The sequence below is a fragment of the Thermobia domestica genome, chromosome 4, assembly GCF_964235325.1.
Source record: "Thermobia domestica chromosome 4, izTheDome1.hap1.1, whole genome shotgun sequence".
In the NCBI taxonomy this organism is placed as follows: domain Eukaryota; kingdom Metazoa; phylum Arthropoda; class Insecta; order Zygentoma; family Lepismatidae; genus Thermobia; species Thermobia domestica.
Window position 1 is genome coordinate 254,257,682 of NC_137457.1, and position 16,298 is coordinate 254,273,979.

General features: G+C 33.0%; 1 protein-coding gene across 3 annotated transcripts in view; it reads left to right on the forward strand.

Annotated features, from left to right (window-relative positions):
* Positions 1 to 16,298, forward strand: part of Khc-73 (Kinesin heavy chain 73) — a 571,786-nt gene that overhangs the window by 516,675 nt on the left and 38,813 nt on the right. For 2 of the 3 annotated variants that reach the window (XM_081755750.1, XM_081755751.1), the window contains one exon: positions 6,571 to 6,639. The exons of the other annotated variant lie outside the window; for it this stretch is intronic. In XM_081755750.1, coding sequence (XP_081611876.1) covers positions 6,571 to 6,639 — 69 coding nt within the window. The remainder of the gene's footprint in view (positions 1 to 6,570; positions 6,640 to 16,298) is intronic. 3 annotated transcript variants of the gene reach the window in all.

Below are 16,298 nucleotides of genomic sequence, written 5' to 3' on the forward strand. Positions count from 1 at the left end.
GGTCTCTTCGGACGTGCAAACATGTATGTATACCCTTCTGCACGTTAATGTAGCGAAGATCTTTCATAGTATGGATGCAATTTGGTTTACAGATCATACAATACTTACATTAATAACTTTACAGACACTCTGTATTTCAAAAAAAAAAGATATAAACTGCATTTACAAGAAACATAAAAACAAAATCCAGAGTTAGGGAACAGAAGGTAGGGAAGAAGCTCTTTCCAATCATTTTGCCTATACTCTGACTCATATTTCATTTTGTTTTGCTCCCTAGGCTCTATTCTATCAGGTAACCGGGGGCTTTAATGTTCTGATAGCTTCTAAGACTATCCACCATGGTATCTTCTGTTGTCCTGTTTTTAAGTATTTATTTTGATTAGTTTCCCTGGATACGTAATTTAGTTCGTTGGTAATAATCCCTTTTAACTTACATCTGCATGTTACAAGTATTTATCTAAATCCAGTCAATTTTACCTCAAATCTAGTCCTTTTTATTTTAATAGATTAGAACATACCGATCGATTTTTTTTTTTTTTTAATCTGTAGTAGTTCGGGTTGAATTACCAAAATTTGTAAATGTAAAAAGTTAATAATATACATGTTACGAACATGATCGCAAAGAAGTATTGGTGCGTTACGGAAATTCTCTTACGCAATTTTTAAAAGGAAGAACGCCTTCAGGAAGAAAATGTTTCTTTGTTTAAGGTGGAACAAAAGGGTTCAACTTAACTAAAAATTAATATTAATAATATAGTCCCCGATGTGTATTACTGTTGGCGAGTACGTACTTTAAACGTGGCGCTAATTGACCGTTACTTGGTGAGGAAACAGAAATAGGTTGTGCGTGCATGTTTAACGGTGTGTTTTCTGTTTGTTAAAATGTTGTTCTTTTACAAATTGTATATACATCAATGTAAAGACGTTGTGTGTCCTTGTTAATAGCATGTGTGTCATAGTTAGAAGCAATCAAATAACAATACATACAATTTGTTACGTAGCAATTCATATTTTTCATATTCAATGCATAAATAAATAATATATTCCAACATAATGAAAGCTACCAATTGTATCAGATGGATAAACGATCGAAAACTTTTTTTAATGTTATAAAAATTTTATTTTCTCAAAAAATACACATGAGAATTTATCCTCAAGCATGATACTTTTTTCATCAATCGATTGATATATGTCTGTATCATTAAAATTAAAGAGCTAGTCATATTTTGGCCATTTATCTCGTTAACTATAACGTGTAGCATCATCTTGTTACTATCATCTCAGCATAAAACCAGTTGAGAATGCACCAAGAGCATTGCCAGAACGAACTTAAAAAGAATTAATTTTTCTTCATTTTCTTATTAACTTATTCTATGTACTTTATTATTATACTCATTAATTTTTTTGTAATATATTTATCCATTTATAATTTCCATGAGTGCTAAATTTTTTCCACATGTTTTGTTTAAGAGTTCTGTTAAAACGTTCTACGATATGTTGTTTTACGAAGACACATGTTCAAAGTGGAGGGTTCAAAATTGAAAAATTTGCAAAATATTATCTCTCTATGACTTACGATTCCCGAGATATGGCTCCCTAAATCTCAAGAAATCGGAACTTTTTTGGCCAATATCTGTGGAACTGTGACCAGTTTGCCAGTTGACCATCCTCTTAGGTATTGATCAACACCAATATGATCTCTCTATGACTTAAGATTCCCTAGATATGGCTCCTTAAATCTCCCGAAATCCGAACATTTTTGGTCAATATCTCGGAAACGGTAAGAGTGACGAAAAATTCCATCACTACTTTGAGATACTTTTTTGATGCTTTGTCGAATGGAGGGCTCAAAATTGAAAAAGTCGCTAATAACAGACACACACACAGGCATACAGAATTCGGTAACGAACTTTTTAAGTTCGTTGAAAAAAAAACTCGATAAATTTAAACTTTGGTATTAGGTAAAGTATATATATATATATTTACAATTTTAAAAATAGGTTTTCTCAAAAACTACACATGAGAGTTTCTGTCATTGTGTTTAGCTGAATGAGATCCATCAATTGGTATAGATCTCATCTTTGACGAAACGCTATTAATATTGTGGAAATGGAGAATAATTCTTAACTGTAGACGAATACTCACATCAATATGTTTAGTGAATACTTGAGAATTATATGGATGTATCAGTATTTCTCAATAAAGAAGAAATATTTATTTAATTGATATTAATTTAGAATGCCGGAGTTCGTAAATTAAACTTAAATCGATATAATTGTAAACTTTACAATCCGGCGACGAAGAGTTAACCGAACCTATTAGAACAAGAGAATGCTGCAGCGTACTATTATTTAGAAGGGTATCAACTTGATGAGAGGACACAGAAACTTAATTTAGAACAGTTTCAACATTTTTGTCCAGCAAGTGAACTCTTTGAAGATCGTAAAACTAGTATCTTTATTTCTGTTGGACCTTGAAGAAAATATTATTATTAGAAAGTTGTTTTAAAATATACATATTCTTACAAAATAATAAGAGAACATTGGTTATACATATTATAAACTGATCAGAAGACAGTAAGAAGATAGACTAAAGGTTAAAACAAGTAACAGTACCCAAGAAGATTTTTGAATTGTCTTTCCAAGAATTAACTAAGTTATTCACATATCAGTTTTCAGACGATCTCCAATGGTATGGTCGAACAGTTCCACAACACGCGCTAACAAGTATTACAGCCATTCAAGATTATAAGAGTATATTACAACTAAGAGCCATTCTTCAATGGTACAACATTCTAACAAACAAAATATATCGTAACTATGCACATATTTTTGTTTCTTCAACTAATTACTAATGAGCGCCACGTATTGAAGTAAGTACTCGCCAATTCTTCAACAGCAGTATTATTTCTCAATACCCAAAATAGTGTTAAATGTTTGAATTATTAAACTTTAGAGAAATACGTTTCTCATATCTCTGTTTTATTTCCTGTTGGTGCGAGATAATGGGCTACGGTCATCTAAATGTTAGCTAAAGTTTAAAATTGATTATTTTATTGTGTCTTATATTTCGAATATTTTGAAAAACAAGTGATTTTCGTAAATTTCAATAGCATGTTTCAAGAGTGAGAAAATCTAATATAATACGCAAGAATGTTCAGTTTATTTTTTGTTCCTAATTGTGAAAATTAGTAACGACTTTTTTATGTCACTTATAAAATACTTCGTGAAGAATATTTTATATTCCGTTGTGTATATTTTAATTTACTTGTATTACTAAAATTTAAAACTGCATCTACGATTCTTACACGACCTTACAATGGATGATGTTACATTCTGTTTAAATCTTGCAAGTCATACTTTGTGAAAACTCGAACACGAGCTCGTATTTTTCCTTGTCATGAGGGAAAAAAATTAGGTACCGTCTAGATACATGGTAACGCTTGAATTTGTTTGACTTCCGTATTCAAATTTAATTGTGTATAGTTTATAGTTTAATGAAATATGTTCTTCTCGTAAAAAAAAAAAACAAATATAAAGGCGCTAATCTATACTTTATCTTGTTAGAGTTCGTATTAGAAAGTGTAATTATTTATCACAATACCATATTAATGAGGAAAATTTATGTATGTGGTTATATGGTACATTGTCATTGATTGGGTAGGAAATAATACAAAATTTGTATCAATGTCCTTACAAATGAGGAGATGTGAATTCATTTGTATATCATAAATTAGAATATTAGCAGAGAATGAAGCAGTGAAGCAATTAGATGAAAATTAGAAAATTAGCAATGCTTTCTTTGTATATTCCAAGTAGTGACAGATTCTTTACTTTTCACCATCTTTGTTGTTTAATGAAAGTAAAGGGTAGACTCATTCTTCAAGTTTCCAAAGAGTAAGAAGAATTTCAGCTTGGGATGATGTAAGTCTTTATATCCAAGTTAATCTACTGTTCCAAATAATAATGTAGTAAACTTTATTTAAATTAAATAATTGGGTGGTTGACACTGGTATGAAATACCAAGGAACGGTTTTATGTTATTGTGCTTATTCAAGTTATGTAATCAAGCTTGTATTTATGGATATCCAGCATAGGGTAACTTACATGAAAAAGAAAGAGAAATAATGAAATGCAAATAAGTATCCCCTTCCTGATACTCTGTTATTAATTATAATCAATTTTAAAATATAGAAATTTCTATTAAAAATATTCTAGAAGGACAAAATTTATATGTAAAGGCACTTTTTGAAAATTCTGTTGAATGTCATAAGTATAATTAATGACAAAACTCTAAGTAAAGAATATTTTGAATATGAATCGAAATTTCATGAAGTAATTCAATGTAATAGGATGAACTTGAAAAAAAAAAAAAAAAAAAAAAGCTTTGAGCTGAAGCTTGCTATTTTTATAGTTATTAACGCATAGGAAGGCAACAAACTCAAATTGTGTGAAAGTTACCTTATTGAGCTTCGATGAATTGCTTTCAGAGATGATTTTTCAATCACTGTGGGCGACTTACCTCAAGAATGAATTAGAGAAGATATAAAAGATGGTTAAATGTGAAACAAGAAAGGGACAAAAAATCAGATAGGATACTTGTATATGTGTGTTCTTCATTTTTCATAAGTGACAACCACCATATCCGATTTCTGTAACTTTTTTTTTTTTTTTTTTTACTTGTATTTCTTAATATTTACATGATTCGTAATTAAAATCCTAGAAGAACTGCCGATAGGGATTAAAAATTATTTCTGGAAACAATCTGTGGAAGTTCAATAAAATTAGTTACGTAGAATTTGCTGCTTATTTTCGGAAATTGTAGCGGATTGACATAGGAGAAAGTTCTATCAAACTGCTAAGATATAATAACTATAGCTTTAGTGTACTAATCGGTCCCGGTTTTTAATATACATAAAACAGTTTATATTAGTTTTATTTCAGTTTTAGGATTAGGTTTTAGCCTTTTGTTCATGCCCTTTCCCCCTTTTTTGTGTTTAGTATGGTGGATAGCCAGAAAAGCCCAAGTAGTTTGGTAGTTGTTAAGTAGCAATGTGGAACTAAAAAAGTTATTCTGTGTGATTATTTTTGTTTGGCATGTATGGGGTAGAGTTAGTACATGACATGGAAATCAGTTTGTGAATGGAAAATGCATTTGATCCAAGATTCTCTCTCTCTCTTTTGTAGATAAGATAAAAAAAGAACCTCATGATAACATACCACTATCAGTCTTTGGTATGATTATCAAAAAGTTTATTAGATGTCCATTGTAGTTTGTTGCAGCCCTAACAATGAAAGATAATTGTATAAAAAAAAATAATTTATTTTGTAATGTATTGTTAGGGCTTTAGAATTGGTAGTGTTCGGATGTTGGAAATTTTGTAATCATGTCGAATCTTGCATCTGTAGAAAATTTGTAGCATATCAATTCGTAGCTGATGTATATATAAGTTTTCATGGCATGATTGTCACTCCATTGAAAGAAAAATAAGCATCATCATTATTATTATGACTGTGTCAATGTGTAATTTTAGAAGTTTCGACAATTGTCATGTGATGAATTTTGAGTGAACAAAGATGTTGGAGCGAATTGCAATGTGTGTTTGCATCACGATGTTTATTTGTTAAATGGTGTGCCATAGAATAACGTAATTCTATATTTTGAAAGTGAAAAATAGTTGTTGGAAACAGCAGTATATATATGAATTCATTTCGTAAAAGAAAAGTATATCTTATACTTTTTGTACGTAGCCTTTTTTTGCTGTAATGTACAAACAAAAAATATTTTTCAAATGTCAGTTTTTCTTTTTTGTCTTGTTCGTTAAGTATCCCATGAAAACAAATTGTTTTTCATGTCAGAATAACTTGTAGGTAGCGAGTGCGTAGCTAGTTTAAAGTCAGTGAGTAACTATTCAATATAGTTGCTTTTAATTATGTTGCTTCTAAGAACAGAAATAGTAGAAAAATTCATTTACAGAAAAAATCAAGTGAGTTATGCTGCATGAAATTTTTTCAGAATTACTTAAATAAATTTTAAAAAGAAATCACTGACAAAAGTAAAATTTAGCATTTATCTTTATTACTCTTGAGCGTGTTTGGTCATGGTTGATTAATTGTGAGTGGCAATTGATCAGTATTCTTTTGTTTAAAAATATATATATACATAGATATTTGATTATACTGCATTTTTTTAAAAAAAAAGATAGCATGGCATTCGTTGGTGTTGTTCTTTAAGTTGTGGTGTGGTAGAGTTGTAAAATTTTACCCAATTACTCGTATTGTTTTTAAAATAAATTTCGAAAGAAAGTTTGTTCTGATAAGTCTCTCTGACTTTAAACAGAAGCCATGCCACAGAGTGTGAGATTTCGTATGTGTGCGTGTGTGTCTGTGTATTTGTGTGATGTTGCGTAAATGTGTGTGTGTATGTGTCTTAGGAGGGAATTATGTATGTATGTATGTGTGTGTGTGTAAGTGCTTCTGTTTCAGTATGATTTTTTTTTTTTAATGTATAATATTGTGTATACAGGGTATATTTGTTGTACTAACAGTATAATATCTATCCTTTTTTCAGCCCGACCTACTTTTCTCAATCTCAACTTCAATCTGAATTCACTTCGCCTGCAACCGTCTGGTGCTAAACGTAGGTGCTTTGTTGTGCAACAACCTTTGTTGTCTTGTAGTTGGTGTAGTGGTAATGCCTCTGTTTTTGTGTTACTCTGTTAAAACTTAGCACGCATATGTTAGATATTTAAAAACCAAAGCTTTGTAGCATATACCTAAATATGTGTATTAATACTAGAGCTCTCTCTTGACACGAATGTAGTTGTAGTTTTTGTATGGTTTTGGTTATCAGAATTTTATGCACTTTAGTACTTAGGTGTCTCTGTGGTTTTAGAATGTTAATTATAGTATATATCTTACATTTTTTTTTAAAATTAATTTGTAAATTTAAGTAGTAGTTTCAAACACAGCTAAACGAACACAAGTAAAATAGAACTTGATGAGATCTTTCGCTAATCTCCCATTACACTGAGAGGAGAAAACATGTACAAGGGGCGTATTATAATGATTTACAATTTCATTTTTTTTTTTTTTCAGACATATTCATACAGGTTACACAACAACTAATGTGTTCGTTTTGTCAATATAATCTCCCTTTATCTTCATCCACTTTTACCAGTGGTGTTCAGCTTCAGAAGACCCTCCTGGATCCAGTTGTTTGGAGTCCCATGCATCCATGTTAAAACAACTTGTTCAAGTTCATGAGTACCTGCAAACCGATAACTATGCAGAAGTTTTCTCATTACCACGAACAGGTGGTAATCGCTAGGAGCCAAATCCGAATAGTGTGGAAGGTGCACAAGCACTGTAAACCCTAGTTGATTAATGGCAGGTATGAGGACTATCATGTTGCAGAAACACTTTTTTCATCCATTTTCGTGGCCGCTTCCTTTGAATGGCTCGACCTAAGCGTCTGAGGGTCTCCTCATACGCTGTGCTATTAATCATGGCTCCACATTCCAGTCAGTCGAACACGATAATCCCTTCGTGTCCCAGAACACTGTAGCCATACATTTCCCAGCTGAAGGTGTTGTTCGAAATTTCTTTGGTATTGGACTGTCATGATGTTTCCACTGCATTGATTGGTGCTTCGTTGTCAGCTCATGGTAATGGAGTCAGGTCTTATCACCAGTCACAAGCCTAGGCATGAAATCTTTGGGATCATGATCATGACGTTGCAAAAGTTCTCTGCACACGTCCACACGACATTGTTTTTGCTCTGCAGACAAGAACCCATCTTGCACTGACCTTCCCCAACTGTAAGTGATTATGCATGATGTACTGCAGGGTGTTTCTGGTTAGTCCTGTGGCAGCAGCCTCCATTTCGGAGAAGGTGATACATTTTTTCTCTTGAATGGTTCTGTCTTCTACGGCGATGACGACTGATATTGTCTTTCCTTCCAGAACTGCTCCTCTTTTTCATCGAGGTGCTACATACTTCCCAACTTTCTACCCAGTTGTACACTGTTTCACGCGATGGTGCGTGTTCTCCACACACTGCCACTAATCGCCTATGGATTTCAGCAGCGGTCATGCTTTCTTTCTACAAGAACCACGACGTTTAGCGCTGCCCTCCGTAATCACTTTCCGCGTTGTTCGTCAGTAATACTCACAAAGGTTCAAGAAATGGGCTGCACAGGGCCCCCCTTTTGTTCTCGTTGACAGTGACGCCCTCAACTGGTAGATGGAAGTTCTAGGTGTCTGTGACTGCCTTCCCAGCTTCAGTGGTCTAGCACTTGGAAGAGAAAAGAACGTGTAAATTATTATAGTACACCCCTCGTATTAGGGAGTAGTAGGGAAAATATATTAAAGTAGGGGGGGTATTACTGAATTAACGGTATATCTAACGCCATGTGGCTTTTAAGGACACGAAGTTATATTTACAGATTGAAAGTAAAGAGAGTTTAGAGGAAATAAGTGAAAATTGGAAATAGTTTTATGTACCTCCACTGGAAGTAGAGAGAATTAGTAAAAGCAGGTAAATAGTAGAGGTAGTTCTATCTGTCTCCACTAGAAGTGGAGAGAGTTAGATATAAGTATATCAAAAACGAAGATGATTATTCTGCTTCCGCTGGAAGTGTAGTGGGAACAGGTGGAAGGTGGAGCTAGTTTTATTTCCTTCAAGGTAAGTGAAGAGAGTCTATTTCCACTTGACGAAAGTTGGAATTGGTTTTATCTACCTCTACTGGAAATAGAGAGAATTGAATGGAGATAGATTAAAGGTAGAGGTAAGTTTATTTAACTCTACTTTAAGGGGAGAGGGAGTGAGGGAGTTTAGTGAAAATAGTTGAAAGATGGAGATTTTTTTTTCTGCCTGCTTTGAGGTATCCTAATTTTTGACCTGACAATACTTATCATGTGACTCTGGAAGCCATCTTGGCGTTAGATCTGTCGTTATTTCTTGAATCCTTTTTAAAATATTTTTTCCTGCTACTTCCCCTTTTTGAGTCTGACAATACGTTACCAAAAGCTGTAAGCAAATTTTTCTTATTTGTCTTTGTTAAATATTTATGTGGTAAGTTCTTTACTTTCCTATACCTGCTTCGATATACCTTTGTTTTGAACAGTAGATATGCGAGGTTTTAAAAATATCAATTTCTATTTATGACCAAAACCATTTTTGTTTTCATGTTTGAAATTATTCTTTATATTTAATTTAACCGCATAATTAAAAGTACACGGGTACTGTGCCAAGTTGTGAAGTTCGTGCTTATCACAGCACACGAGTTTGAGTGAGAGCTCTGGTATAATGCATATATAAAATACTGTTGCATTCGGACATTTTTGAGTGATGTTTCGTGCATTTCTAATAGTTCACTTTCCTGCGTGGCATCCAGTCATCGTGAGCTGTGTGTATTTGGGTAAAGCACTAAACGAGATGTCCATACAGTGAATGTGATGTTTCGTATGATTGCGGCTTGGTTTTGAAGCCGGAACAGTATTTCGTAACTGTGTTCTTATTTTATCGGCTATCAAACTTAAAACCAGCAGCACAGGGGCCGCGGTGACTCAGTACTAGAAAGTTCACCTCTGGTGCATGGGGTCTCGGGTTCAAACCCTGCTTCCGCCAAGTGAACTTTGTGGTGGATAAACACCGTATGCGTGGGTTTTCTCGGGGTTCTCCCGTTTCCTCCCACTTTCTTCATTCCACCATTTCATTTATTTCTCATAATCACCATCTCCTTTAGCCTAACCGGCATAACCGTCGGACGTAAAACTCAAAGATTTCATTTCATTTAATTTTAAACCCAGCAGGTCGTAATTTTCAACTCAGCTCAATCTGCTTGCGTTACAACCAACGAAAGGCTAAAGTTCATCATATAAGTTTAAGTTAGGTGATGTGTAGTGAGCGTCATTACCTTTATTTCTGATTAATTCAAATAGTTTATCAATTATCTTTTGGCCAAATTGGGTTAACACTTTTTTCTTTCTTTTTTATCAGACTAATATATGTTATTCAATTCCTTACGAAGCTGGAATATATTTTGCTTCTACTGAGAATCGAATCTAGGATTATACGTACCGTAGGGAGGTGATATATATATATATATATATATATATATATATATATATATATATATATATATATATATATATAAAACCAATTTACATCTTCGAAAGTAGTACAGAGAGTATCTATACCTGAGAGGCCAAACAGTGCGCTATACCACATCAACCAGAAGTGCTCGAAACATTCACTCAATTTGTCTTTATGCAGCTAATAAAAAATTGCATGCAAATAGTGTAGTATTTTATTCTCACGTTAATTTGTAAGTGCACCGATCACTTCATGAAGTAGAAGCATGCTATCGTTTCTATGCATAAATATCTCATGCGTGAAAAATGGTTAATCGTTTATGGCCTATGAACTCTACGAATGTGTTTATTTCAATAAGCTATTTAAGAATCATACATTTTCGTTACTCGAATTTTCTCGATTTTGTACTAATCGATATATTGTTATTGTAAAACAGTGAAAAATATTTTCGTATCGCAATTCTGAAGTATTTTTATTGTTTGCTTTCTGATAAAACTAAAATCCCTGGCGTACGAGCCTACGAACTATGTTTGGCCAGATCCATATGTTCTTGATAGTGCATTGTCATCGTTATGGTTGTTATCACTGTAATGGCGTAGAAGTTTTCACAGCTGTTCATCATCATAACAAAAGTTAAGAAATACATACTATAATAATTTTTAAAAATCCGGAAACAATTATTATTTAATTTCATAAAGATTTTTAAGTATTCTTAAAAAAAAAGTCAACATCGATCTTCAGTTAGAAGTTCTATGGTAAAGTTGGAGGAAACGTAGTATTATTTTGTTTGTACTTTTAAGTACTTTCGTGCAAGTCTGTGTATCATAAAGTGCTGCATACGTGGCCGTACAAAAACGTTTGAAAGAAAAGTAGGTATGCGTTTAAAACAGTGACTGTAGCAAGAAATCTACTTCTCAAGCAACCTTCGATTCTTCTTAACTAAATGTGTGATGTTTTCTCTGTAGAATACCTGGACTTTTTCCGGAAGAAGGACATGCAGGACTACGAACAAACAAAATAGTACTCGTTTGTTCTTTCGATTATATTAAATCCTGATCAAATAAAATATTTTCCGTTCATTGGTAATCCTCGAACAAGCAAAATATTAACTGTTCGTAAGGCTCTTTCGGTCGTGTTAAACCAGAAACAAAATATTACTCGTTCGTACGGTTCTCTCGGTTATGTTAAATCCCCAAACAACCAGGTATTACCCATTCGTATGGTTCTTTCAGTTACATTAAACCCGAACCAACAAAATATTACCAGTTCATAGGCTCTTTTCGGTTTTGTTACATTTTGGTAAGTAAGCACTCAATGCATGGTTGGCATTTATTCTTTTGTAATTCACACCCTTGTAAATCTTGTATTTATCACAGAAGTATATATATATATTCGAGAACTCTTTTGCTTCACATTAAATTGCTGTTGTAATTCAGTGCATGCTGTGTGAGCTTATTATTGCACATGGTTTCTGCGTGAAAGTGCTTGCAGAGTAATCAGCAACGTTAGTGATCTTCGGGTGTCGTGTTGAGTCATGCAGCTTATGTGATGATGTGTCTGTCGATGTTATTATTTTTATAAGAACTTCATTATTAAATATTTACTTGTTCATATATAGTGTGACAATCCAGATTTCATGATGACCGTAATGAAATAAAATGTATTAATATACAGTAAGTGATTAAATCTTAATGAAATATGTCTGTGGACTTGGTGTTTCTTCTTCTTCACAGCATTTAAAATAATTGAGAAACAGACTGTATTATCATAATTGGGTCAAACCTAATCACTGCGAAATTAAAATAGAGTTAATTTTATAGTAATTCTGTGATATCTTCAAATAGATAAAAGATAATCGAAATGTAGAACAAGAGCGCCCTAGACAATATTATTTACATGAGGTAACGTTGTCACGAATCACCTAGTAGCTTTCCGTTTGCAGCCATTTAGAAACGCGAAAATAAATGCTAATTTTCAAAATGACTCGAGATCGAAAACAGATAAGTGAGTCGTGATAACGGTATCTTATGTAAAATAATATTGTCTAGGGCGCTCTTGTTCCACATTTCGATTATCTTTTATCTATTTGAAGATATCACATAATTACTGTAAAATTAGCGGTATTTTAATTTCGCTGTGATGAGGCCTCTTAAGAAGAGCTGTGAAACAAAATGATCAGCGTCTTTGTAATATTGTTTGTCACTGTGCTATTTTACTGCAAGCCAATTACGACTTAAGCTGCTGAATGATGCACAGTATACAATATCATAAAGATACTACCCATTATGTTACATAGTACCTTCTAAGGACTAGTGCTCTGTGAAGTTGAATTTATCAGAAAATCAGTGGTAAAATGTCAATCGACAGAGACCTCCTTGTAACAATATAAAGCTTTAATCTAGGGCATTTCACAAACTCAGAACAGAACATGAAAAAAATATTCGTCTCATTGCTACGAATGAAAACTTGTTTTTATTAAATTAGTTATTAACAAAATTTCAGATACTCTACTAATGACAGTAAAGAGGATTACGCGAAACGCGCATTTATGAATGAATGGAATATGGGTAGCCACCGTTAAAGTCGCCGTTACCCGTGAAAATGCTAACAGACTGACTCCATTAACGACTTCAGTCGAGATAATTTCTCTAGCTACCTATTGCAGGAAACAAAATTCAAAAATTCGTTCATTCAAGAGATATCGTGTGGAGTAACGTACGTACGTACTAACATTGCAATCTTATAAGGCCTAGTAGCGTAATCCTAATAAAAGAGAGTTTTGAAAGGAAATCGGCCAGAACTTGAATTTAAAGGTACCATTCGATCATTTACCAAATGATGTTGAGAAAACTGGAAATCTTCAGTGATGATGTCCAGCTGAGGAATTCGATCCCAGGTCTCATATTGCAAAGCGAAACCACTATTTACCTACGTCTGTTTTCTATGTGCGTGATTTCTTTTTAAAGGCGGTGTGACCAATATATTGTCGTTATTTGTCTGCAGTTCAGTTTAATTCAGAACAATAAGACCTGAATTCAACATTTGAAGACAAAATTATATTGAAACTGAGTCTTGTATAGCATTATAAGTAATTGAACTGCATTGTTGAGAGGTCCTCTTCTCTTGACTAATGACTAATGTGCGCCTTTGGTGCATGTAGTTTCGGCTTTGATTCTCGGTAGGAGATCATCGAACGCATTATGGTGCAGAGATGGCCAGTTTTTTAATCGTGGCTTATTCGGGATTAGGCTCACGTTAGATTATACTCGCACTCTCTCGAGCTTCGGTTAGCTATCCGCTTATAGAACTCGTACTTACACGGGCTTGTCCTCTTTTGTTGAGATTGAGGCAAGTAGAGCCGAGAACCGGTTATAGAAAATAGTTGAAACTGATAAAATAATGGGTCAATGATATTTTTTTAACATCAAAATGGTACACTTTGCTAATGCAGACTTCATTATTATTATTATTATTATTATTATTATTATTATTATTATTATTATTTTCGAATATCATCATGGCTATTTACAGGAAAGGAGTACAAATCGCTAAAGTCAAAATCCAGTCATTCCTTCTGTTAGCTGATTGCATTCTTATGCTTAGAGGACTGAATTCATTGTTTTCAGATTTTGAAAATTAATTACACGTTATTGAGCTGTTTGTTTGGTATATTTATTCATTTGAATTGAAACGTAACGCGTTTTCAACACCGAGGTAATATGAGACGTAGATGCAGTTTAATGTAGGATCCAACCACATATACCGGGAATTGAAGCCGGGTATCACGTGGTAAAGGCAAGCCACTAATAAGTTAATACTTTACTTATTTATTTATTCATTGAAAAAATCAACATACAACTGGTATGATAAGTTTACATTATAATCCTTAACAATGAGAGGTGAAAAGAATTTCGGAGGAAAGACGGTCAGAAATTAAAGGACCCTCGTAGCGTTCGTGTAATAATAATAATAATAATAATAATAATAATAATAATAATAATAATACAATCAAGTTGGCCGATCGCAGATTCAAACCAGAACCTTCGAATTAGGAAACAAGAATGTTAGTCTTCCACCTACCGCCTGTAAGTTAATAAATAAGTCATTCAGTAAAATATTAGGAGATGCTTATTTCCAGCTGGAACGTTTGACATTGCTGAACAAATAACTAACTCCTTTATTAATCACTCAGTACAAAAAGTATTTGAAGTTGATGTAATGGAAGCATTAGAAGTTGCTTATTTTCAATTTAATACTGTGTAATATGAATTAGTTCTTTAAAAACTAAATTTGCTGTAGTGCATGGGGCCTTTTGGTTCGATCCCAGCCCGTTCGATAGGATGGACAAACATCATGTGCATAAGTTTCCTCGTGGATTTTCCACATTTTTCATTCCATCATTATTATCCACCTCAACATCAGCACCCCCCTTAGCCTCGGAGCATAATCATGGGATGTTATTTAAAAAAAAAAATGGAAGCGATGCTGACTTTTAAAGAAAGAAAATAAATTCATCTTTGTAAAGTCTTCCTTGGTAATTAGTTATGAAAAATTAAACAACATATGATTATCAAAATAAATTGAAGTAAGAAAAAATGAAAATAGTAATAGTAGTAATAGTGCCATTCATCGCATAAAGCTGCATTTCAGAAGAATATTTCCAGGGAGCTTACTTCGAGAATTTTCTTATCTGCTATGGACTCCGTAGGTATTGTTTTCTGCATGTTATTGTCATGTCAATGAGCATCACACCGAAATTAGTAATATTCGACTTATTAGCAAAATAGCAAAATGGTTAGTTCTTACTTTTGAGTTGCACGTCATTCTATGGTCATGATATCATAGCTTGCTGGCATAGTTTCCAACAATGAAGCATATTATCTTTACCAGTATGTGGCTAATGAAAAATTATTATTTGCCTATGCTGAAATTGCCATTACGTCTTTCAGCATTTTGAATGGCGAAAAGTAAATCAGATAAAATATTTTTATAAATTACTTGTGAATGAAGAGCCACAGTTTATCTAAAATTTATGAAATTGATTCCTCTTCACATTTTTTGAAGCATCCTGTTCCTGATTTCGATGTAGTTGATTACTTCGGATAAGTGTAGATGATGCACGTGGAATATTGAATGAATACCACGATTAAAATCTGCTCAATTGGCGGCATGAGACAGGAGTTTGAAAGGGGTGCATTTTGTAGTTGCTGAAAAATATATACAGAACTTTTTTTTTTATTTTTTTTTATTTATTTATTTATTTATTTATTTATTTATTTATTTTTGTATAAAATGATCTATTGTGGTAACATACAGTTAAGCATGTTAATATTTAAAAAGGAGGTACTGGTTACTTTACTAATTTTTTCACTATGGAAGATAGATCCTCAAATTCTGCAACTCTGGAGAGGGGGGCGCTATTGCGTAAGGACCAAACAGATAATCTCTATGTATGTTGGGTTAGGGGAGAGTAGGATCCCAAGAAGAAAGTTTGTTGTAAAGCTACAAGAGAGTTCAAGATTGCCTAACTCTGTCATGGATTTTCTTCTTTCAAATTAATTATTGAGAAATAAAAAATATTAAAATTTTGTTGTGATTGCAAGCTATTATTCATAAAGGAGAGTAAATCTTTTCAAAACGTTATGTAAAATTTTATGCTGTAATCTTGGTTTTGGTGTCTGAAATGTTCGTGAAACAATTTATCGTTTTCGAACTTTCGAGAATATTGTTCGTTTACTTATTTAACAAATAATTTGACGCATATTGATATAATTTGTTAATATATATATATATATATATATATATATATATATATATATTACAGCTTGCTGCGTCCAAATACACTTTACATGCATTAAACTGTTCCACCAATATCTGTTGCCTTCGACACTAGCTCTGGGAAACTTTAATGATTTTTTTTTTACCAATTCCCATAATTACGATTTGCACTTTCTCTCTCTCTCTTTCTCTCTCTCTCTCTCTCTCTGTGTGTGTGTGTGTGGGGGGGGGATGTCCAGTTGAAAAATGATGAAGTTTAAATATTAGTTAATGTCAATCCCTTGTACTCGAACAACCTTGTTCTCTTTTGTATAATCTACTACTGGAAATACTTTCAACTAGAACTTCTTGTGTAAAGACATATGTAATACACAAGTGTTTCTCAATTTAAAAAAAAAAAAAAAAAAAAAATCATGTATTGT